This window comes from Bos mutus, chromosome 11 (assembly GCF_027580195.1).
Source record: "Bos mutus isolate GX-2022 chromosome 11, NWIPB_WYAK_1.1, whole genome shotgun sequence".
Lineage (NCBI taxonomy): Eukaryota > Metazoa > Chordata > Mammalia > Artiodactyla > Bovidae > Bos > Bos mutus.
This window is the reverse complement of record NC_091627.1, coordinates 31,549,928-31,574,503: the sequence shown is the minus strand read 5'-3', so window position 1 is coordinate 31,574,503 and position 24,576 is coordinate 31,549,928. Positions and strand designations below refer to the sequence as shown.

The window sequence follows — 24,576 nt, the reverse complement described above, 5'->3', positions numbered from 1 at the left end:
TGGACTGTGAAGAAGGCTGAGCGCCGAAGAATTGATGCTTTTGAACTGTGGTGTTGGAGAAGACTCTTGAGAATCCCTTGGACTGCAAGGAGATCCAACCAGTCCATTCTGAAGGAGATCAGCCCTGGGATTTCTTTGGAAGGAATGATGCTAAAGCTGAAACTCCAGTACTTTGGCCACCTCATGAGAAGATTTGATTCATTGGAAAAGACTCTGATGCTGGGAGGGATTGGGGGCAAGAGGAGAAGGGGACGACAAAGGATGAGATGGCTGGCTGGCATCACTGACTCGATGGACGTGAGTCTGAGTGAACTCCGGGAGTTGGTGATGGACAGGGAGGCCTGGCGTGCTGCGATTCATGGGGTCGCAAAGAGTTGGACACGACTGAGCGACTGAACTGAACTGAACTGAACAGCTCTTCAAGATTGTCCCCATCTGACTATTGTAATCAACTATCCTTTTTTATATCATAATTATTAATGACTTGAACTGGATCATTATTTCATTCTTGTTTATTCCATGAGGTTGAACCTCTCAACAGCATAGCCTAAGACTACTTTAATCCCACATGAATGTTCAGTGAACATTGAAAATGGTACCGAAGTTGAAATTATAATTTGGTATAATATAAAGCTTTTAATTCTCTTAATATTTAATGTCTTTGTGTGTGTGTGTGTATGTGTGTAGGTTAAATGTATCTTTAGAATACAGTACGAAGAGGTCTTATATATTCAAAGGCCTATTGAAGAGGACAGAAGAAAATTTTTCCAAGAACTGATTCTCAATCAGGCCTCAATGGCTCCACCACGAAGGAAACACACTGGTAAAGTTCCTAAAGCCTTTAGGAAAATGGGGGTGGGGAAGGCATTGGAATTAAGAAATATCCTTTCTTGGAGTCATTAAAGCAAAACAGTTCTTTGTGGAAGACAGTTTTTCAAGTTTTGTTTAACTTTAGATGGACACATGGAAGTGGCCATTGTGTTTAACTGACTTGAGATTGGAAAGTACAGCTTCATCGTTAAAGCTTTTCTAATGGATGACTGTTAATGAAGTAATCTCCTTATCACTTCAATCCAGATGCTCTAGTAGATTTATGAGACTCAAAAAGTCATAGAAAAAGTCTTTAGTTCTGCTCTGTTTTAGTCATTTTTAGTACTGAGGGCTTCAACTAGCAGGTTGTGAACAACAGGTGTTGTGTTGATTGCTTTCTGGTTCAGGGTTGTTTTGTTGGGCCTGATTAGAACAATTGCCTTTTCTGGTTTATTTTATTTATTAATTGATTTTTAAAATATTTATTGACCACCTGTTTTGTTAAATATATTATGCTAGGCACTTGGAAGTCTATCATGGCTCTCTTTAAGCATTAGAGTTTTCTTGGCCTTAAGAGGGGCCTCAAAATTATTCAGTCCTCTGACTTAAGAAAGGGCTGCATTCTAAGTTATTCAGTAATTTCTTTTCCTAATCTTAAAGGTGGAAAGATTTTTACCACCTAAATCTTAAAGGTGGTAAAAGATAAGATCCTCTTGATTAATCTGTCTTTCAGTGTCTTTGAAAAAAATATTTATTAGAAAAAATTTAAGCCTCTTATCTTTTGTTCAATTTTTGTGTGTTTCTCATGGCTGTTCTTATGGGATATTTAAATACATTTCCCATTTCTGCCAACTCCTTACTGTTTCATACTTTGTTTTTCATTGGTTATGTTATTAAATACTTCTTTGTTTTTCAGTGGTTATATTATCCAATACTTTAATAAATCTATGGCCCGTTAGTGGCTCCTTTTCACATTTTTCTCAGTGTTTATAAAATGGACATCTATCAAATGAATATAGTGGTGGGGTTTTCCCCCCAGAAACCTTGGGAAATTTAACGTGGAAGTTATACCTTCTGGTTATTGGTTGTTGCTTTCTCCTAATCTAAATAACAGCATTTAAAATATTTTATTATTAAAGTGATTCATTTTAATAAAGTATCTTGCATGTTCCTAGATATATTAAAGTCCTGTAGATCTGAATTTTCTATGTTAAGGATTAACATTATTATTATTATTTTTTTGAGTTGTTCCTCCTGTTGACTTTCATTTTTCATCTTAGGGGCTATTTAGAAATCAGCAAGAATACTTAGAATTTTAATCCTGAGCTTCAGTGTGATACCAGGAAAATCTTTTAAGGAATTAGAGAGCATTATGATTAGGCAAGTTAATACTTTACCTTCTAAGAAGATGTTTTGTTTGTTTTACAGTATATAGTGAATACCATAGATTTTATATATAAAACTTAAGACTGGGTTTTCCATCTTCTCTATGTCTTTGGGGTTTTTTTTAGTTACTGTTTCCCCCCCTATGCCCTGCAGGTGCCATTTACTATCCTAACTGTGTTGTATTAAGAATATGAGAGTAGGAGACTTGTGTAAAATCAGAAGTGTTTGGGAATGGGAGGGATCAAAGGATTATTACTTGCCTGTTTAACTTTCATGCATATAAAGCAACCTTGTTTTGAGAAATAATCTTTAAATAAAGTTGACTTCAGCAAACCATATACAGGTACTTCACCTCAAGATATTTATGTTGATTTGAAATATTTCTCTTAAAGTTGTATATAAATAATATCTCAAGATCAAATTATTTAAAATTATATCATGTGCCCTTTAAAGAAGTCCTGTTGTAAGTTATTTTATAAATAATTCCCTTATGTACTTTTGTTCCCATTCAAATCTTTACTTGCTGGATTTGCATGGTTCATGTATATTTGGAATTCTGTTCTTAAAAGAACATTTCAAGGGAGTGCCAGAAAAATAATTGAGGTAGGTCATGGACCTGCCATGTTGGAATCTTAACATTTTCTTCTACTTTCTTCAGGTCTTTGTGCAATGGAGGTACTTCCACTTGCATTACCTTCTCCACCTCGTCAGTTATCAGAATCAGAGAAAATTCGGATGGAGGACCAAGAGGAAAATACTTTAAGAGAGTTGCGGTTGTTTCTCAGGGATGTAACCAAGAGGCTGGCGACAGATAAACGCTTTAACATCTTCAGCAAACCGGTGGATATTGAAGAGGTCTTGTTTCAGTAGTGTGCAAACAATGAAGTTGAACTGGCTAAAAGAAAAAAATATTGACATCTTTTTTTGGAAGGAAAAAAAGCAAAGGCATGGATGAATATTACCCCTAGCCTGTAAAATTTTAATCCATGTGATAACTACCAGTGTCATCAGCAAACATCTGGTGACTTTGGGTGAAATTAGTGACAGTTTGTATATGTCCTCTTAATTAGTACTGATCTTTGCAATCTCTTATTCTTCAACTTAAGAAGAGGATTAAAAGTTACTTTAGTGAATTGTCCATACTAGGCTATTTTTATTCCAGGATAAATCCTGCTTTCCAAAAGAATATTGGTATTAATCAATTAATACCAATTTCCCAAATTGTGTGTATATCTTACTGAAAGAGGTAGCTAAGAAACCTGAAATGTGACTTTCATTATTTTGGAAATGCCTCTGACTAAGATGCTATATGAAGTTAAGCACAGCCTGTTATTTTTCTCTAGAATTTTCTCTGCTCCCAGTGGAAAATTTCTCACTTTCTATGTGTATTGTTTTGTGTCCTTGTGGGAGCATGATTTGTGATGATGAAAAAAGAAATTTTCCATTTGGAATCTACTATAATACTGTATAATACATTTTATTTTATTTTATCCTGGGATAATGTAGTGTGTGGATGAACACAATGCAATCTTTACTAGCCTTCTTCTTATAGTTCAGACTCCATGTTTGAACAACTTTGGTGTTTTTATTTTTAATTTTTTATTCTTTTTTAAAATTTTGAATTATGAAGTGGTTCAGAGTTTAATGTTGTGTCCTTGTTGTGAAATCTGTACTCTTGGATCTGAGCAGATTCCTTTGGAACCATTACCTCGTCTATGCCTGGGAGCTAGTGTTATGTTTTTTCCTCTTGGAAAGCCTGAATATATCTATTCTTCCACATCTTCCTTTTGGGAATAAAGGGACTGTCTAATTTTATTTGTATATTTATCCACAACACATAGTTTTTGCTATTTGATCCTTTCAGCACCACCACAGAGGTCATTATTATGTTTGCAGTTGAAGAAACTGAGGCTTGTTGTCAAGTGACATACCAAGAAAAACATTTCTTAAAATTTGAAGCCCATGTTCTTTATATCACAGCTATCTTCCATTTTTTTCCTGCTGGAATGACAAGGCTTGCCTATTTGCTTTTACAGTTAATACATATGATTCTATATTTGTGAAGCATAGTTTTTAATCTCATGATGTTTTCAGAAAATCGTAAAACTATAAGCCACCTTTAAAGGTTGTTAAAAATGTTTATTTCAAATTGTTTATGGGAGTGCTGACACTTAGTTGGGAAGGACTTGCCCCAAGTCAGTCTCCCAGGCTGAGAATGAACCAGCTTGGTCTTTGCCCAGGAAAACATTTTCTGTCTAACCAGAAGAGATTGTCAGATTTCACATGCCATCTGTGATAGAGTAAAAGTTATATAAATGATGGTAAGGCAGTAAAAGGGGATAAAAAATGTTGGTCAGTTAAAACTTTTATTTTAGAGTTATGCTTTCTCTTTTTCCTCTTTTTTTTTTCTCCTTAATTTCTTCTTTGTTTGCTTTTAAGGCTGAAAACATAGGAGTCTCTGGGAAGGATAGAGAAGGGAAACTAAAATAATAACATTTAGATAACCTAAAAACACAAAAACTTATATGAATTTGAAATGTCTAAAAACATTGAATTCCAAAGCAAATTGCAGAGAAAAAAAATGTTTAGAAAATAAGCAGTGAATTTAAAGTTAAACATAAGTGCTGAGATGTTATGGTCTTTAGTAATATAAATTTTTATAGTACAAAGGTTTATAAAATGTTTTCCACATGTACACGATACATATCAAGTGTCAGAGCCAAGAATCCAACTAATACCTTCTGAACTATTGCTTGTTGGGTAAAGCTCCACTACTCCCCTATAAGGAGATTGGCTGGCTTTTTAGCTTCTAGAGGATGAAAAATAAATTAAAACATGCACACATACCTACCTAAAATTTTAAAAACATAAATAATATGTGTATATATATGCTTATATTATTCTATAGGCACAGGCATATAGGTGTATTTATACATGTAAATATATATTATATATACAAATTTAAAAGGCATCTGTGCTATCTATAGTGAAGAAAACTAGCCTTTAATTTCATAGAGCAGAAATTACCATATTCCCAGAATTTGGTCCTGGACTGATTAAACATTTCTAAGACTGTGTTTATGTCAGAACTAATTACTTGATTTGAGATTTGCGTTGGGGAAGACAGTCCAGGCACACACACCTGGGAGATGTTGTAGGTTCAGTTCTAGACCATGGTGTAAAGTGAATATTGCAATAAAGTGAAGTTATATGAATTCATTGGTTTCCCAGCATATATAAAAGTTATGCTTATACTATGTAATGGCATTGAAGTGAAGTGAAGTGAAAGTCACTCAGTCGTGTCCGATTCTTGGCAATTCCATGGCAATCTCCAGGCCAGAATACTGGAGTGGGTACCCTTTCCCTTTTCCAAGGGATCTTGAAGTGCAAGTTGCTCAATTGTGCCCAACTCTTCGTGATTCCATGAAATTCTTCAGGCCAGAATACTGGAGTGGGTAGCCTTTCCCTTCTCTAGGGGATCTTGCCAACCCAGGGATCCATCCCAGGTTTCCCGCATTGCAGGCAGATTCTTTACCAGCTAAGCCACAAGGGAAGCGCCAGAATACTGGAGTGGGCAGTCTGTCTCTTCTCTAGCCTATTCCTTCTCCAGCCTATCCGACTCAGGAATTGAACTAGGGTCTCCTGCCTTGCAGGTGGATTCTTTACCAACTGAGCTATCAGGGAATCCCTAGTAATGGCATTATGTCTAAAAAAAAAAAAAAAAAAAAATCAATGTACATACCTTAATTAAAAAATGCTTCATTGCTAAAAAATGCTAACCATCATCCGACAATGCAAGGTTGCCACAAACCTTCAGTTTTTTAAAAAATGTAGTATCTGCAAAGTGCAATAAAAGGAAGTGCAATAAAACAAGGTATACCTGTAGATATATAGGTGGAAGAGCTTTCTAATTGGTCAAGTGATAAAACATAAAATTTAGTGGGCAGTCATGACTAATATCTCTATTTTGGGTTTATCTCCCAGAAAAATCACACAGAGCAAAATTTATTTTTTGCTTGTAGATTTGCTTATACTTAGGGACAAGGCCAGCAAATCTTCTATTAGTCATGGAAGCAATACCTACTTTTGTTATCTAATTGACTCAAAATGTTTGTAATGACTCCAAAGGAGTAGAAAACTCTTTCCATGAAACGATTCACCTTGGAAAACTAAAAAAGAAAAAATGTTTTTGTTTAAAGATTTTAAAGAGATCTACCCAAGAACTTCTCTAATAATATGGAAAAAAATCTGTTTCTTTTTATTTTCCTTTAAATTTTTTTTGCTTAGGTAACATTTATTGATGCTTATTGGGTACTTTTACCCATACATTTTCTTCTCAGGTATATCCAAAGGATTAAAAAAAAACAAAAGCTGACACAGTTGATTTCATATTTCGAGATGAGAAACTCTTCAGAGTTGATTAAATATGACTTGAAACTGAAGCTTTTCATGGAAAGTATGACATAGTATCTTTAGTGGCATAAACTGCTCTATAATTTTATCCTTTATATGTAATTATTTCCTAGATATCTAGATTTAGTTTTAAAATAATTTTTATTTTTGTTTTGTGTTTTTATGAGTAGATTATATGAAATACTAATACAGAAGTAATTTTCATTAAAATACCGTGTTTGTTTTAGGTTTCAGATTATCTTGAAGTAATCAAGGAACCAATGGACTTATCAACAGTAATAACTAAAATTGATAAGCATAATTACCTGACTGCTAAGGATTTCCTAAAAGATATTGACCTCATCTGTAGCAATGCTTTGGAGTACAATCCAGATAAGGACCCAGGAGGTAAGAATGCGCTGGGCTAGGGTGACTTTGGTGATCAAAGAGAAGATAGTTTAAAATATAAATAAAACCTGCCTATATTTCAGATAGAAAAATTAGTCTTAATGACATATTAGAAATTTCTTATTGAGGAACTAAGTGTATGCTTAAATATTAAATTTAATTATTAAATTCATTTGTTAAATTACTAAAAAATATATTTAAATTAGAGGATTTTATTATTTTTAAAATAATTTTTATCAAAGTATAGTTGATTTACAGTGTTGTGTTTAATTTCTGCTGTACGGTAAAATGACTCAGTTGTATATGCATATATTCTTCTTCATATTCTTTTCCATCATGGTTTACCACAGGATATTGAGTATAGTTCCCTGTATTGTACAGTAGGACCTTATTTTTTTACCCATCCTGTATATGATAGTTTATATTTGCTAATTCACTTATTAAATTATTAGATAATATATTTAAATTCAAGGATTTTATGTTCAAGATTTAGTTTCTTGATTTGCTTTTCACTTTTTATACTTAGATTCTATTTTTTTCAGGTAAGATGGAAAACTGAATAATTGAGAATTTAAGATTGATTTGTTTAGTCTCCGTTACCAGTGCTGATAAACACTGGGCATTTTGGATTTCTGGAAACTTATTATAGTTAAGTTTACTTATCAAAAGACCCCTTTGGGTAGATGGACATTATCTGTTCTATAGACTGTACATATGTTTACATATGTAAACAAACATCTTATGAATGTTTTCATAACATCTTATGGAAAACCTAAATGAACTTTTTGGCCAACCCAATATAGTTTATTATTTTACTCCTAATCCCACCCTGTACTCAAATCTGTAGTCTCAGTTCTGTTAATGCCTTCCAGGGGAGACCTCCAGGAATAATCTGTAGTTAAACAAATTGAATTTATTGATACATTGTAATAAAGGAGAATGTACATCATGGGAAATCATATAGGATTTGAGCTTGTGTTAAGTGATTTTGAGGAAAATTTAAGGAAGTAGAGCTTTGCAGTGGAACAGATGCTTTTAGGAAGTGGAAGTAATTTGGGGACTAGGTATTTTAAGAACCTGAAAAGTAAGAAGAATGGAACCAGACTAAAGTTGTGATTGGTAAAGAAGCAGCATTCATTTTACACAGGATAGGATTATATTTGGTTATTTTTGTAGGGCAGTGTTCATACTTTTGTCTGTGTTCAGATCTGATTATGGAGTGGTCTTGTTTTTATCTTGATCCATCGTGGTCACAGAGTGGTATTCAGTAAAGTTGTTTATGTTTAATGTGAGTACCCAAGGCCAGTTCCCATCTGGCAGGGGTCATTCTTTTTCTCACTCTGTTAAGAATTCTGTTTCTTCAACAGGTGATATGAAAGTAAGATGCTTTTTATTTTAAAAAAATTCACTTAAACTTTTAGTTATCTAAAGATATTTAGAGTATAGTTTCTACTTTATGTCTGTATTTATGGGCAGTGGTTCTTAACTCAGTCCACTTGTTAGAATGACCTGGATTTCTCATTTCTACACAAATTGATTCTTTCTTGTCTAAATTTAGACCACAGTAAATCACATATTTTCGTTCCAAGTTAAGTGGCAGAATAAAATTTTATATAGCTGCTTTTGGTGTCTTTTACTGCTTTTAATAGTTTTTAAGCTTTGTTTTAGGACATTTATCTCTTGTAGTTTTTGTTTGTTTAGGTTTTATTTTGACTTTTTATTATATATCATTTATGAGGATAAATATTTATGAGGATAAAATTTATGAGGATAAAAATGAAGAAAAAGTAACCTATAACCTATAATTCTGTTACCTAGTATTTTTTTCTTTCTCTTTCTCTCCCTCCCTCCCTCCCTCCTTTTCTCTCTCACACACATATGCACAAATACTATATGTGAAATGCATAATATTTTTACTAAAATGAAAATATAGTTTTTGTAAGCTTTTATGTAATATTTTGTGAAAAGTTTGAGTCAATGTATTTCTACCATGTAATTTTTATCATATGAATGTATTATAGCTAATACCCTATTGTTGGGCATATTAGAGTTTTTAGCTTCTTTCTCTATTATAATATTGATGAATATAGGATAAACTTTGTGTATGTCCTTAATTATTTCCTTAAGATAAATTCCTTAAGGTGAAACTTCTGTATCAAAGAGTGTATAATCTCTTTTAGGGCTTTAAATCTGTGTTGTTAAAACTTTCTCACAATTTAAAAAATCATCTAGCAGCATCAGGGGCACTTGTTAACCAATATAGCAGTTTTGTGTGACTGAGTGAATCTCCTTTGCAGTGTAGATGGTATCTGTAACAGGGCCACAGTTTGCCTAGTAAAGAATGGGCTGGATGTCAGTCTCCTTTGATTCCCTTGCTGGGTTCTGGGTGAAGGTACAACTGCACAAGTGTCTATAATGGCTTTAAGCAGTGTGTGAGAGTACTTGAGCACCTACACTCTCATTCTGTTAGGTTTTCAAGACATGGAGGTTACTGACATTGTGCAGTAGGTAATGAGACCCTGGGCTTTGGATGTGCACCTAGGCTTCAGTCCCCATTTTATTTCCTAGTTCTTTAGGAAATAAAGTTAAGTCCTCTAAATTTTAGTTTCCTTATCTGCAATTATGGAAAACTACTCTTCTCTTGGGGTAGTTGTAAGGATTAGATGAGAAAATATATTAGGCCCTACCTTATGAAATTGTCATTTTCGTATGGTTCAACTTGAATATGTTAGCATAGTGCCTAGGATGTGATAAGTGTTCCATAAAGGTTAGTAGTTCGTATATTTGTTTTTGTTATCATTATTATTTAAATCACCTTAATTTGTCATAATTGTTTCCTTAGTGGGTACCTATACATTTACTTTAGAATGACCATTTACTGTATTCCCTGGACCACATTTAAAATTAAATTCTATTTTGGAACAAATCTAAGGACTGCTAGTGATAAATGAATTTGAGTGGTTAGAAAAAGCCAGTAGAAAGGATCGGTCCAGATCCTTTCCCCCTCTTCTGTGTAACTTAATTATAATCACATCAAAATAATATTACTTTCATGAAAGAAGCATTGATTTCTGGTGCATAATAACCTTTTAGTATAGAATGTAGTTGTATAATCAAAGGATATGGCTCTGTCTTACAGAATTGACATGGTAGACTTGTAACTTTATTCCTTTACTGTTTTAGATGCAAAAAGTATCATATAATTCAAAAGCATGATTTCGGCTCTGTTCAGATTTTTTTCATATCTTTAGTCAAGAGCCCTGTTTTCTTTCTTAGCAACAGAACAACTTGTTATGTATTAGAAAAACAACCTCAGGGTCTGTTGTGTAGCAAGTGGAAATTACATGAATTTTGTATTACTTTTACAAGCTCCCATGAGTATTTGAAAGCTTACAGTGCTCTGTTTTACAGAACACTTGGCCGTTTTGGGAAAAAGCTAGCATATACATAGAAGACAAAAGGCAGTGTTTTGGAAGCTATATGTATTGCCTAAGTGTTTACCTGGATTCTCCCATGAGGATAACGTGGACAAAAATTAAATATGTTAACTAGAAGAATTTTAACTTGTAGGTTCTAAATGTGACCAGGTCAATATTTGACCCTAATTATTATCTCATAAATATATGATATGTTTTATGTTTAACTGTTCCCCACTGTTTGTTCTGTACTTAATGCCTCCTCTAGCCCTTAAATGTATTCACATACATACCATCATTTAGCAAATTTTGCTGAAATTTCAACCTTAAGTCTTGTAGTATTCTCGAAATCTTCTGTTTTGTACTAGATGCTTAGGAATAAAGCTCACTGATTCACTCTGGTGTTTGGAGCCCTCTATGGGTTATACTTCAGTTAAACTCATTCACATTTTCTGTTATTATTTGTAAGTACCATGTGCTGTTACTGAGCTGAGTGTTTAGAATACTGTGATAGTCTTTGCCTCTTCAGATGGAGTAATACATATTGAATAATTACTGTGTGACAGATATTATGCTATATCTTATGATATTAATTTGTTAGCACTTCCTTAACAAAATGCCACAGACTGCATGCCTTAAACAGCAGACATTTTCTCATAGTTTTGGGGGCTAAAAGTCCAAAATCAAGGTGTTGGCAGATTTGGTTTCTTCTGAAGCCTCTTTCCTTTGCCTTCAGATGGCAACCTTCTTGCTGTGTCCTCACATGGTCATCTTTTCTCTGTGTCTGTGCACCCCTGGTATTTCTTGTATGTCTCCAAATTTCCTCTCCACCTAAGGACAGAAGTCCGATTAGAGTAGGGCCTACTCATAGGACCTTTTACCTTGATTACTTCTTTAAAGGCTCTACTCCAAATATAGTCACATTCTGGTATATTGGGGAGTACAGTATCAACATGTGAATTTGGGGGAAGAACACAGTTTAACCCATAACAGTTTATAAATACACTACAGACTCTCTTATCTAGAAACTCACAGTTTTATAGGAATGGCAAATACCTGATTGTTGGTGATTATACTAGATGGTTAAGGTAGCACAGAGGTGGCAGTTTTGAATTTTGTCTTGTGGCAGCAGCAGCTGATGATCCAATTTCATCAGGTGTGTATTAGGTACATGTACAGTGTGAGCAGGGCACAGAGGAGAAGACATTACATGGAGATGAGCAGGATTTAATGGGGCATTCATTTTAGGCATGTCTCAGGCCAGGGCTGCATATCTCCAGCACTGACACAGTTTATATGTAGAAAATGTTTCATAAATGGATGCTCAATAAATGGAGATTCAGTGAGTAGACAAGTGAATGAATTTCCCACCACTCCTCCACACTCTATTTTTTCAGCCATATCCTCTTTTTCTATACCTTTGTAGACTACTTTTCTTAGCCTAAAAAAAAATTTTTTTTTGGTCATGCCATGCAGCTTGTGGGATCTTAGTTCCCCAGCCAGGGATTAAGCTTAGGTCCTGGATCCTAGCAGTGAAAAGCACCAAGTCCTAACTACTGGACTGCCAGAGAATTCCCCGCGAGTCTTAATTGGTCTTCCAACTTCCATCTTATCATTCCCTTGACCTCTGGTACTGCCTGTATTACTATACTCTTAAATACAAATCAACTCAAATCACTTTCTGTCTGAAAACCACCCAGTGGCCCCTTATCTAGAGAATTAAATCATGTTGTTTCCCTGCTTGGGTCTTTTCATTGCTCTTAGGATAAGATCTAAAATCCTTAATGTGGTCAGATTCCCGTTTGCCACTTGCTTATTGTGTACTAATCACATAGGCTACCTTTCAGTTTCTAGAAATCTCCAATATCTTTTTATTTCAGGACTTTTTCACATGGCATTTTCTGAACCTGTACTGGTTTTTCCCTTTGTCAGTGGCTATGCTAATGCATGCTTCGAGTCTCACCTTGCTGCTGCTGCTGCTAAGTCGCTTCAGTCGTGTCCGACTCTGTGCGACCCCAGAGATGGCAGCCCACCAGGTTCCCCCGTCCCTGGGATTCTCCAGGCAAGAACACTGGAGTGGGTTGCCATTTCCTTCTCCAATGCATGAAAGTGAAAAGTGAAAGTGAAGTCGCTCAGTTGTGTCCAACTCGTAGCGACCCCATGGACTGCAGCCTCCCAGGCTCCTCCGTCCATGGGATTTTCCAGGCAAGAGTACTGGAGTGGGTTGCCATTGCCTTCTCAGCGAGTCTCACCTTAAATGCCTCTAATTTAGAGAATTCTCTCCTGATTTGCCCATTCAGTATTCTGTAGATTTTGATCATAGCTGTTATAAGTTTTTTGAGGGGTGAGGAAAGGGTAGGCAGAGGTGTTTCTATGTACATATGAGGTTATTTGGCTAAATACTTCTTTCCTATACTAGTCTGAAAAGCTCCTTGAAAGTAGAGAGCTGTTTTGTTCACTACTGTATGGCCATCATCTGACTCAGTTCTTGGTACAGTTGACAATCAATGTTTATTGAGTGACAGTTTAGAGAAAATATATTGAAGGAAATATACTAGTGGGCTGCCTTTTTGAGTGCTGCATGTTTGTTTTTGTAAGATTTTTCACAATGAACTATTAGATGTTCTAAGAAAAGTTATATGTAAAATACATTTTTATACTTTTTGTCTTCGCTAGAGATGAAAAGGCAGATATTATTCTGTGACTTGGATTCTAGTTCTAAAAACTGTTACCAATTAAGTGACTTTAATGCATTTATGTGACTTGTAACATCTTGGAGTTGCCAGCTCTAGGGAGCACAGTTGTTATCTTGTTAATGAATGAGGACTTCTCTGTTATCTTGTTAATGAATGAGGACTTCTCTGTTAAGTGTAAAGCAGAGAGACTCTTCTTTTATTACCAGTTTTAGGTATAGTTTACCTAGAACAGAGTATGCACTTTTCTCCTAGAACTACCTATAGTTTATATCATCTTGCATTCTTAGAGTGCCTTATCATATTTGTTTCTGTCACAATTTTTTAATAGCTCACCCTTGCTTTAGCATACATTATATTCTTTAACATAATTTTGACCAGTTTTCTCTTATGGAGAAAATTATGTATGGTTTTCTGAAACCTCAGTGTCTATGCATGGCAACTCTGGTGCTGGATGTATGATGAATATTCTTTATATCTTTAAATAATTTTTATTTAAAGTAATACACTTTTCAAAATTATCAAATAAAGCCATATCTTTGAGGTAATGATTTGTTAAGTAGGCTTATTACTTTGAAGTTCTAAAAGTATAATTCTCAGAGGATTGTCAACTTAATTGAGTAGTTTATTATACATTTTTGTTGTTGTTGTTTAGTCCCTAAGTCATGTCTGACTCTTGTGTGAGCCTATGGACTATAGCCCTCCAGGCTTCTCTGTCCATAGGACTTCCCAGGCAAGAATATCAGAGTGGGTTGTCATTTCCTTCTGCAGGGGATCTTCCCAACCCAGGGATCGAACCCATCTCTCCTGCACTGGCAGGTGAATTCTTTACCACTGAGCCACCAGGGAAGCCCATATTTATTTTTCACTCATCACTTTAAATGAATTTGTGTCTTATCTATAAATGCTTTTTACAGTTTTATTTAAATGTTTATGTTCTTTTACTTTTCTTCTTAAGATGCCCTTTTTTCATGTTATTTCATTTGTGTGTTTAATAAATGTATACCAACTTTTTAACAGACAAAATAATTAGGCACAGGGCTTGTACTCTGAAGGATACTGCACATGCCATCATTGCAGCTGAGTTGGATCCAGAATTTAATAAACTCTGTGAAGAAATTAAGGAAGCAAGAATAAAAAGAGGTAAGTTATAGAAGTGAACATGCTATTGAAGACTAAGAGGTCACTGAGTGTCACTGGATGGTGTTTACTTATAGTTGCTGGTATAATGAAAGTGTATCTTGAGGCCCAGCCTTTACTTAATTTCTGATACGAATATGTCATGTAAATTCTCAAAGATGTTTTAAAAATTTACTTTCTGTGACAATTTTAGTGCCAATTATAGAAATAAAGCAGTACTTAGTGAAATTTCTTTTGTAGGAACACATCTTTGTTAATTATGGATTTCTGTTCTTAAAGGATTTAGATAGGTTTTCATATTTGAAGAGTTTTATTTTTAACATGTAATATCTAATATTATTAAAAATTTAGGAATACTTTTTTTTTTAACTTATTGGAGTTTTATGTGCAATTTTGTTAATATAAACACATAGCACATGTGTTTTGTTTGTTCAGTATATAATCCTGTCCTTGGGGAACTCATACTTTAGCAGGAGAGAGTAAGTGTAAAACAAATCAAGTGCAGTGTGGCATATGCACTAACTACAGCATATTCATCACAGAGGATAGACCTCCTGGTAGGAAACCTGGTAGGAAATCAGAGTTTGGGGAATGAATGTACAAGTGTGGTCTGTAGTGAAGTAGAGGGAAGGAGGAGGCAGTGACAAAGAAGGAGGAAGTATTGTAGGCAGAACACACAGTTCTGCAGAGACATGAAATAACGTGGCATATCTGAAGAACTGCTAACTGTTTGGCATTGCTAAAGATGTACAGACGGGTGAGAAATAGAACTCAGAAGGTGCGCTGGGTTGAGGACATTGAAGTTGTGAATATACTTTTCTTCTACTGTATTAGAGAGGCCTTCCCTGGCCATTTAATCTAATATAGGCTCTGGTCACCATAGCTTTTGTCATTTTGTTGTTGTTGTTGTTGTCTCTCTCCTCCTTATTTACAATGTAAGTGCAAGTAATTGAGTGAATCAATGTCATGGACTTGGACTTTATTCTGTAGGTCTGTGTTTTTTTTAAAATGTGTGTTAATTACCCACATTAGCTTAGAACTGGGAAACTACGTTCTCTGAGAGAAGCTTGAGAAATCTGTGCTTTAACAGTGGTTTTTATGTATACTGAAGTTTGAGAACAATTGTCGTAGGCAGTAGGAGTCATTGAAGTATCTGAAGCAGTGGAATGGATTGGTAAATTATTTTGGCAGCAGGGAATAGCAAGGTCTCACTATGGCAGGGTGGGAGGAGGAGAGCCTAGTTAGAAAGCTGTCGGAGCCAGTTTTGCAAACATTTTGGCCGTTTCTAAAAAAGTTAAGCATAATGTTTACCATATGACCCAGCGATTCTACTCCTAGGGATCTTCCCAAGAGAAATGAAAACATATGTCCATATAAAGACTTGTACATGAATGTTCATAGCAGTATTATTCACAGCAACTAAAAACTAGAAACAACCCAAATGTCTGTCAACTGATGAATGGGTAAGCAAAACAGGGTGTATTGTACAATGACATACCGCTCAGCTATAAAAAGGAACAAGGTGCAACATGGATGAACTTTAGAAATGTTACTCTAAGTGAGAGAAAACAGTCACCAAAGACCAGATATTGTATAATTCCATTCATATGAAATGCTCACAAAAAGCCAGTCTATTATAGAGACAAAAAGTGGATTAGTGATTGCCTGGAACAGTTTCTTAAATTGGATTGCTGTGTGATTGCACAGCTCTGTAAATCTGCTAAAAATCACTTAATTGTACACTTGAAGTGAGTGATTTTTATGTTGTGTTAATTGTACCTCGGTTAAACTGTTGGAGGGTGGGGGCTGTTGGAGAAGTCCAGAGTTTTAATTAATGAAGTGGGAATGAAAGTAGGATTAACATGAGACAGTTGTGGCTGCAGGGGTGGAAGGCATTGGGAAGGAAAGAAAGAGGCAAAATTTAGCTGCCACATTACTGATTTAATGATTTAAAGAGATGCTAATACTACCAGTAGAGAGAGGGAATATATAAGGACAGGTCTTTTTCTGGGAAAAAGAGAAACCAGTTATTTTTAATTTGATCTATCTTCAGGATATGCAGTTGGTGATATCAAGTAGGCAGCTGATATAAATCAGGAGCTCAAGAGAGTTTTGGATTAAAATGTGATTTGGGAATAATTATATAATGTCAGTAGAAGCTGAAGGCATGAATGATACTTGTGGTGGAAGATGTAGATTGAAGTGAGAAGAAAAGGGATTCCAGAGATAGTCCTTAGAAACTTGGATGGTAACACTAAAGACAGCATAGAAGAAAGAGATCTGTAAAGAAAATTGAGATGGAACAGTTATTTTTATGAAGATCAATGCAGAAAAACCAAACTTACACAGTGTGCTGTAACAGCCAGCTTATATCAGATGGAAATGGTTTATATGAATGGGGTTTAGTGGCCCAGTATATGCTTATACTTTCTAAGATGGCAGAAATCATGACTTTTTGGCAATATATAATCTTATTGTCTTACAGTCATAAAAATGTGAAATGTATCCCTTTGCAAAATAAAGTTAGTCAACATGGGGCCCTTTGGGGATTAAGTGTAAATAAGCATGGCCTACCATTTTATTTTTATGATATGATATCTAGTTTCTTTCCCATCTTAAGACAAAAGGTACTATTTTCATCCAAATTACAAACTGTCCAAGTATAATTAATGACTTTAAAACTCAGTATTTCAGACTTTTTTTTTAACCTTGTTGGTTTATGTAGCTGGGGATATTTAAATAGGTATCGCTTATCTTCTGCTTGCAGGCTTATCGGTAACAGCAGAACAAATAAATCCTCATGGTACTGGAGCTCGAAAGACAGAAACTAGAGTTGAAGAGGCATTTCGGCACAAACAAAGAAATCCAATGGATGTCTGGCACAGTTCTGCAAATAAATGTGCATGTGAGTATTTGAGATCTTGTTATCCAGCAGTGGGAACAACTGTGAATGAGGCAGAAGTGTTAGGAATTGGGCACATACACCAAAGGGCTGCCAGGAGCTTGTGGGGTAAGATGCTGAATCAGTATATTTCTTTAACCTTATTTGCTTTTTTTCTATCTCTGTTCAGTGCTTGCTGTTGTAGTTGAACTAGATTTAAATATTTTCAGCTTTAGACTTTGGGTTTTGGAAAGAGATATGCAGCCAGTAGATTATTATCCACCCCACCTTCAACCCCTTGCTGTATATTATGCAGGGTGCTCTCTTTATGGTGGGAAATGGAAACTGTGGTGTAAGAGAGTGCCTGAATTAACAGCAGGAAGTTGATTTTTCTGAGAAAAATCTATTCAGCTTTCTTTTTCTGGTTTTGTTTAAGTGAGATGTATTTATTTATTTTTCTTCTGTTTGTTTTGTTCTTTTTTGTTTGTTTTCTTTTGTTTGTTTTGTAAGTGAGGTGTATTTAGAAGGGGAAAATTCAGTGTTCTATGTTTTCCTCACTTTTCCTTATTCATGGTGATCTGTAAAAATTTCTAAAAGACAAATGGTAATAAACACAGCATCTCCCTAATGTAATCTTCATGTTTCACTAAAGATGGCCATCTTTGGATTGTGTATGCTGTTCTTCTGATGTAAAGGTGGTAATTCTGCTCCGGCTGTCAGTAAAGATGGCCATAATAAGTTCTTCCACCAGTGGCGTTGAAGTTGAATGAATGAACCAGACTCAGTTGTTTTTTTTTAAATCTTGTCCTCTTTGTGATAAATGGCATTCATGTGTGAGAAAATTTGAAGGAGTTAATGGTGCATTTCGTCCTAGGAAGCTGATTAAGCTATTTGTCCTGGTTGTACCTTGAATCGTGACCTGGATTATCTGACATAACACTCTAATTTAAATGTTGAAATCCTTACATTCTCTGCAACTGATAAAAATATTTACCCACTAAAATATATTGAACATTGCTTCAACAGTTTTAATTTTCTATAAGTGTTAAAATGTTTTTTAATCTACAAATGTGAGTTTTGTTTTCTCTGACCAGTAGATGGCATATGTGACTCATCATTTGACTATTTTACATTATGTTACTTAAATTAGTATGTCTAAATCTCCCTATGGAAGAGTTGCTTTCCTAAGGTCTTAGTTTTGGGAACAAGCTCAGAGATGCTATAAAACTTGATTTTAAAGACTGTGCCTCTAAATGGGCTTTTCACAAAAAGTACCCCTGAAAAAGGTGATAGAGCAGTGACTGAAACAAAAATCTTGATTCTTGTGGCACATATATAACCAATTTCTCTTATTTGACCAAAATCTCACTAAGCATTAGAAGTGATTATAAAAAGATGGGGAAAATACCTCTAGTTTGACCTCCCCACAAATAAGAACATTTTCTCTTGTCTGGGATGAAAGCATTAGAAGTAAACTTCAGAAAAGTTCCTAGCTTTTGCTTAGGGTACGAGTACGTTATCAAATAATTGAGCTGGCTCTTGATCGAGCAGGGTCCAGCCTCCTGGCTTTAGTGCTACATGACCTAGTAAGGAAAGGAAAAGGGAACCTCTTGTCACTTTGGTTGTTGGAGAATAAGCAAGGACACAATGTCAGGAGTGACTGGTCAGGTAGAAAAGCCTAACAGTTCTACATTTTAGAGAAAGAGCAAGCTGAATACTTTTCTTTCACTTTTAATATGGACTGGGTTAATCTTTCGTATAAGTAATGGAATGCTTATGAATGCTCATCACTTTAGCCTGTGCTTTTAAAAGTAGACTAATATAGAAATTTCTTCTCCAATTACCCTGTAACTGTAAATTGTAAAAATAGAAATGGGGGGGGGAAACGAATGGAGAGATGATTGCAATGATAGTACAGTTTTGAGGGCAAAATAAATTTTGAGCCAAGTCACTAAATAAGTTGAATTTTGGAAATGATTTTAGAAACCTTTGGTAGATTTATTCTTAGATCAGAAAGAAGAGTAACATTTATGACAATTTGTCATATATCTTACCTTGGTGTCTTTATAAGACTTAGTAAGGATTAAAGATAAAAGGGTGAAAAAAGTATGTAAACACACTATGTGCTGTTGATACATTATGATCTTTATCCATTAAAAGATCTTTATTCATTTTTTTCCCTAGAAAAGTGTACACATACATAATAATGTTTTAGAATTATTTTAATGGATAAAGATCACAAGTTCATATTAAGTGCTGACGTAAAGAAATGAGGGTTGTTTTAAGACCATATTCCCTTCTATTTGTCTTTCAACAGCAATTTTAAAACTATGGATTAAACATTCTCCACTTAGTGGCCCATATTTGCATTTTCTTTTTAAAATGTCTTTGCCCAGAAAGCTTTCAACATTGACATATTAAAAATATATATTATCTCTTTTTAAACTAAGCCAGATTTGACATTATTTTTATAGCCTTGGAAAAAATGAATTACTTTTACTCTGATGGCTTTCAACTAATATTCAGAATCCAGTGGTAGATGTCAGAAGTAATAAGTCTCTAGCTTAACTAGTTTGGTTTAATAACTTTTATATTTAAATTTCTTCATGCAAGTGTCCCACATTGCAAAATAGAAGTTAACTTTTCATTTTAGGGACGATGGGATCGACTTGCACAACCAACTACCTTTGATGTGGGAAATAAATATTCCTATGTCCATCATGACCTGAAAGTACCAGCTATCTACTGATAAAACTCTTGATAGTTTCTAACACCAAAGAGTATAGTCCCTGCAACTTTTGTAGGTCTCTCACTTTATATAACTGACCAAATATTTATTTTCAGTGTTTATTAATGTTGTTATTGTTGCCTTGATAGCAGAGGACTTGTTTTCTGCATATTTTCCAATAACAAGTTTGCAAGAAATTGATCCTGCTAGGAGAAACATTTGTGGTAGAAGGCTAACAGGTGGCTAACCACATTGTCTAAACTTCTTAGGAAAGGAGAGGCAGTAGAGATACCTATAACTTTTGTCTCTTCACATATTCGATCATATCTTAATTTCTTTTATGGTTTAAGAGCTTTTGGGAGATCTTGCTGGCAAAGCACTCATTTTCCTGGTGGAAATCCAGGGCTGTAGTCCCAAACCTTCCAGGCAGCCTGGTAATATGACCATTTCCTAAATGTATAGTGTGCTTGGCCTTTGGGTGTTAAGAATTAGGAAAAGCAATAAAGTAGGATCTAGGGCAGTCATAAAGAGTGAGTGCTTAGTCAACTCACGCAGGAAATAAATTAAAAATATTTTCATTTGTCAGAGCTCATCCCTGACATCATATCCATTTTGTAGGTGTGAAGATTAGTCAACATGGGTGCCAAGAGCTAAGTAGTTTTTGTCTCTGTGTTACGGTAGTGTGGGTTTACTTTCTTTTGGATCTTACTTAATAAACATTTGTGAAACAAGCATTGCACCTACAAGTTCTATATATCTTTTTCCCTTCTTTGTAAAATAGTTCGAGTTCGGAGAAAATCACGGCGGCGATCACAGTGGGGTAAAGGAATTATTAAGAAAAGGAAAGTCAATAATTTAAAAAAAGATGAAGACGACACCAAATTTACTGACTATGAGAATCATATGGAGGACAGGAAATTGCTCGAAAATGGAGAGTTTGAGGTAAGCACTGACTGCCATGAAGAAAATGGAGAAGAGACTGGAGACTTATCTATGACCAATGATGAATCATCCTGTGACATCATGGACATGGACCAGGGGCAGAGGCTTAACAATGGAGCAAGCACAAAAGAGAACTTTGCATCTACCGAAGAGGAAAGTTCAAATGAGTCTCTACTCATCAACAGCAGCAGTTCTCTAAATCCAGAACAGACATCTCGGAAAGAGCCTTTCCTTAAAGAAGGCTGTCTAAATGGTGAGGCCTCCACAGACAGTTTTGAAGGAATACCAGTTCTGGAGTGTCAGAATGGCAAAGCTGAAGTAGTTTCTTGCTGTGGCAGTGGAGATAAATGTAGTTCTGAACAAAAGACTCTCCTGGAGGACCAGTCAAAAGAAAAACCAGAAACTTCAAATGAAAATCATGGAGATGATCCTGAGAAACTAGAGGCTCTGGAATGTAGCACTAACGAGAAGTTAGAGCCTGGCCCTGATGTAGAGGTTAAAGATGCAGAACTGGATAAAGAAGGTAGAGCTAATGTTTTAAAATTTTTCCTGAGGTTTTAAACTGCAGAGTTAATTACATGCATATTTTATCTGGTCCCCAGTAGCAATAGTTGATGAATAATTATACCCCTTTGAGAATTTGTTGCAGTTTTCACCCCTTTTCCTAGAAAAGTGTATACACACATAATAAATTTTGGTGTATGTTTTAGAGGGTTTATTGTCCAGAAGGCATTGCTTTCCTGGCTGCTTCCTCTTCATGCTCCTGTCTGATTATTGTCCCTTTCCTAATGGATTTATGACTGAAAGCTGAATAAATCCACAGTTGTTAAGAGGATGGGATTTCTGACAGAAGGATTATTGGGATGGGGTGAGAGGTAGGTGAGAAGACTTGGATGCTATGGCAGTATGGTATATCAGAGTCATATAAACCCACATTATATTTCCACTGTTGTTTATTATAATCATGTGATTCTGAGTTAGTTGCTTGTATTTTCTGGTTCTGCGTCTTTCCATCTTCTGAATTAAACTTCAGGGTGGTATCACTGCAGGGATTAAATAAGTCTTGTATGTTAATTGCCTCTCCTGGTACCTGGCACATCCTAAGGTATATTCATGCCAGGCAGTCATTGTCAGTTGAATCTGAGGGGTGTTAATCTAGAGACACTGTTGCTTTATAAACCAGTGGTGGAAGAAAGCAGCAGAATCCTCACTGTCAAAGTGACTTGATTCTTGCTGAGTCAGAGCTCTCTGCCCACTCCTGACTTCCCTTGGATATGTGATTCCTGAAGAAGCAGTGGATGGGGGAGTTGAGGGTTTCTGGCCCTGCTTTGCTATTTATCATGATTCTTTAGCCCGTGGAGGGGTGGGGTGTATTAAGAGACAGACCTACCCTGTTCACTGTGCATTTCCTTCCTAAACAGGTAACTAGTCTTGCACTCGATTATCTTGAAATTGTATTGTGCTCTCTAAATTGTGTGGAGTATATGGTGTTAGCCTGGGATTTGGGCTCTGTGAGAAAAGTTTTTTAATGCCAGTTTATTTGAGCTATCCAGAAGAATTAGAGTAGGATGATATTGTTCAAAGTCTTAGTTCTTTTAATGGATAAAGAGAAAGGTACAGATTTATGCTGCCTCTTGAAAATTTTTAATATTTAATAGTAGAAAGCAGTTTTAGAAGCATTATTTATCTGGGCTATCATATAGACAGAACTTAAAAAATGTGTTGAAGCTAGAATTAAGTAATGAATGGGACAATGTGGGGAAAAGGGAGAGACTCCTGTTACGAGGCAGAATGGGTGAGTGGGTGGGGGAGTCTTTGTAATGCTACTTCACTATGAGATTTTAGTAAGCTTACAGAAAAGGTTTAAATGAATATTATGTTCAGCTAACAGCTTTAAAAGTATTTGCTGTGTAAAAGCTTCACCTGAAGTTTTCATTTGTAAGTGTCTAGGGCACTGTAACCTGGCGCAGTGGTTCCTAACTCAGGTTCTTTGACCCCCTAGACGTCCCTGGGTGAAATAATGAGGATTCGTGTGGTCTTAACAAAACTCCTAGCATATGTTAATCGAACTGGTTTTTCATATGTTAATTAAACTAGGTTTTCAGTCTAAAGGCTGTCTTTAATATAAAATTTCTCTGATACATCAGGGTATATGTTTTTGAAGGCAACATCTTGGTTCTTTTATTATTTATATAGCAGGCATTGATGAGAAAGAATTGTTTAAAGACTTGGGAATAAGAGGACTAATGCAGGAGGGAGGAGAAAGATTCTCCTTAGTTTCCCAGAACATGGGCCAGGTCCTGTGTAAGAAATGGTCCAAGTTTGTCCTTGTGGCCCCCTACCCCTGCCCGTCTCTTCTTTAGAGTACTCCTACTCAGAGCGCGTAGGGCTTAATGGTCTGCCTACCCTCCCTACCCCTCAGAGTGCCTGGTGCAGTCAAATTATACTTAGCTGCCTCCAAATTTCTGTTTTTTTCAGTATGATTGGTCTTAGGAGAATGTTGGGAGGAAAGTATTAAAATATATTAATTTAATCAAAGGTAGTAGGAAAAGACACTAGACCTTTTGCATTTTTAATGGACTTATATTTTTAAGAGAAAATATTGTGTAACACAGGCAGTATAACTGAGAAAAATAAGAAATTTCAGACAATGTTGAGGAAAATGTTTTGCTTTGGGAGGCAGATATGAAGCGGGTTGGCCTTACTTTGTGTTAGCATCTGCTTTTCTATGTTGCTTCCTTTTCTTCTAGTTCTGAAAGCTCCACATTTTAAAATGATTATCATACAGAGAGTGAAGATAGTTTATAAGTCACTTCTTAGAGCTGAAGATTGCTTTTACCTCCCTTTCAGTGGATACATTTGTTAGGTGATATTCTGGTATGACTTGGCTTTCATAGTTGTGGTTTAGTCCTCTTTAACTTAGGTTTCTTAGTCTTACCTCAAAAAACCATTTATTAATTGAAGAATAATATCCTTATTCCAAAAAGGATTTGTGGTGGGTAAAATTTATAATAGTTTAAGCCTGATTTTTATGAACTTTTATTTGCTGCAGTGCATTTTTCTTTCAATTGTAGGTGCTTCTAAAGTAAAGAAATACCGTAAGTTAATTTTAGAACAGGCAAAAACAACAAGCCTGGAACTGGTTCCAGAAGAGCCATCTGAGCCTGTGCCGCCTCTTATAGTTGATCATGAGAGACTGAAGGTAAGCTTAGCTCTTCCTGGGAAGTTTTAAATGAATGGAAATAAGTTTTAGTAATTTTTTCCTTGAACCTTGGAATATGAGTACTCTAGGGCTTCTAATGAAAAAGAGTTGTTTGTGTTTTGAGGGGTTTAGAAATATGAGAATGTTCTTGGTAATAAACTAAGCCCTGGAATCTTCTAAACTAAGGGGTCAGGTTTATACCATAGCATGTGGTACCTGTTGCCTAGCATTTGAGTAGTACTGTTTCAGTGTGAACAATGAAATCAAACTTCATTTTATTCTTTTAATTTTTCTTAGAAATTGCTTGATTTGTTGGTAGATAAAAGCAACAATCTGGCTGTTGATCAACTTGAGAGATTATATTCTCTTCTTAGTCAGTGCATCTACCGTCACCGTAAAGATTATGACAAATCACAACTTGTAGAGGTAAGTGTTCATCTGGAGAATAAATAAATATGTGCTGTTACTTGTCACAAAGTAAAGAGAAAACAAAGTTATTTTATTTTGAATTTTTCGCCAAGTAACTGAAGAGTGATTTGAAGATTTAAGATTAAGACGAATCATGAAGAGTTATAAAA

General features: G+C 35.3%; 1 protein-coding gene across 9 annotated transcripts in view; it reads left to right on the top strand.

Moving 5' to 3' along the window:
• The window catches only part of ATAD2B (ATPase family AAA domain containing 2B), a 156,866-nt gene that overhangs the window by 91,170 nt on the left and 41,120 nt on the right, over positions 1–24,576 (top strand). For 7 of the 9 annotated variants that reach the window (XM_070379174.1, XM_070379175.1, XM_070379179.1 and 4 more), the window contains 8 exons: positions 688–823; positions 2,855–3,051; positions 6,837–6,996; positions 14,126–14,248; positions 17,013–17,150; positions 20,636–21,319; positions 23,871–23,998; positions 24,296–24,424. In XM_070379174.1, coding sequence (XP_070235275.1) covers positions 688–823; positions 2,855–3,051; positions 6,837–6,996; positions 14,126–14,248; positions 17,013–17,150; positions 20,636–21,319; positions 23,871–23,998; positions 24,296–24,424 — 1,695 coding nt within the window. The remainder of the gene's footprint in view (positions 1–687; positions 824–2,854; positions 3,052–6,836; positions 6,997–14,125; positions 14,249–17,012; positions 17,151–20,635; positions 21,320–23,870; positions 23,999–24,295; positions 24,425–24,576) is intronic. The other 2 variants (XM_070379178.1, XM_005895662.3) reach the window with 1 other exon arrangement.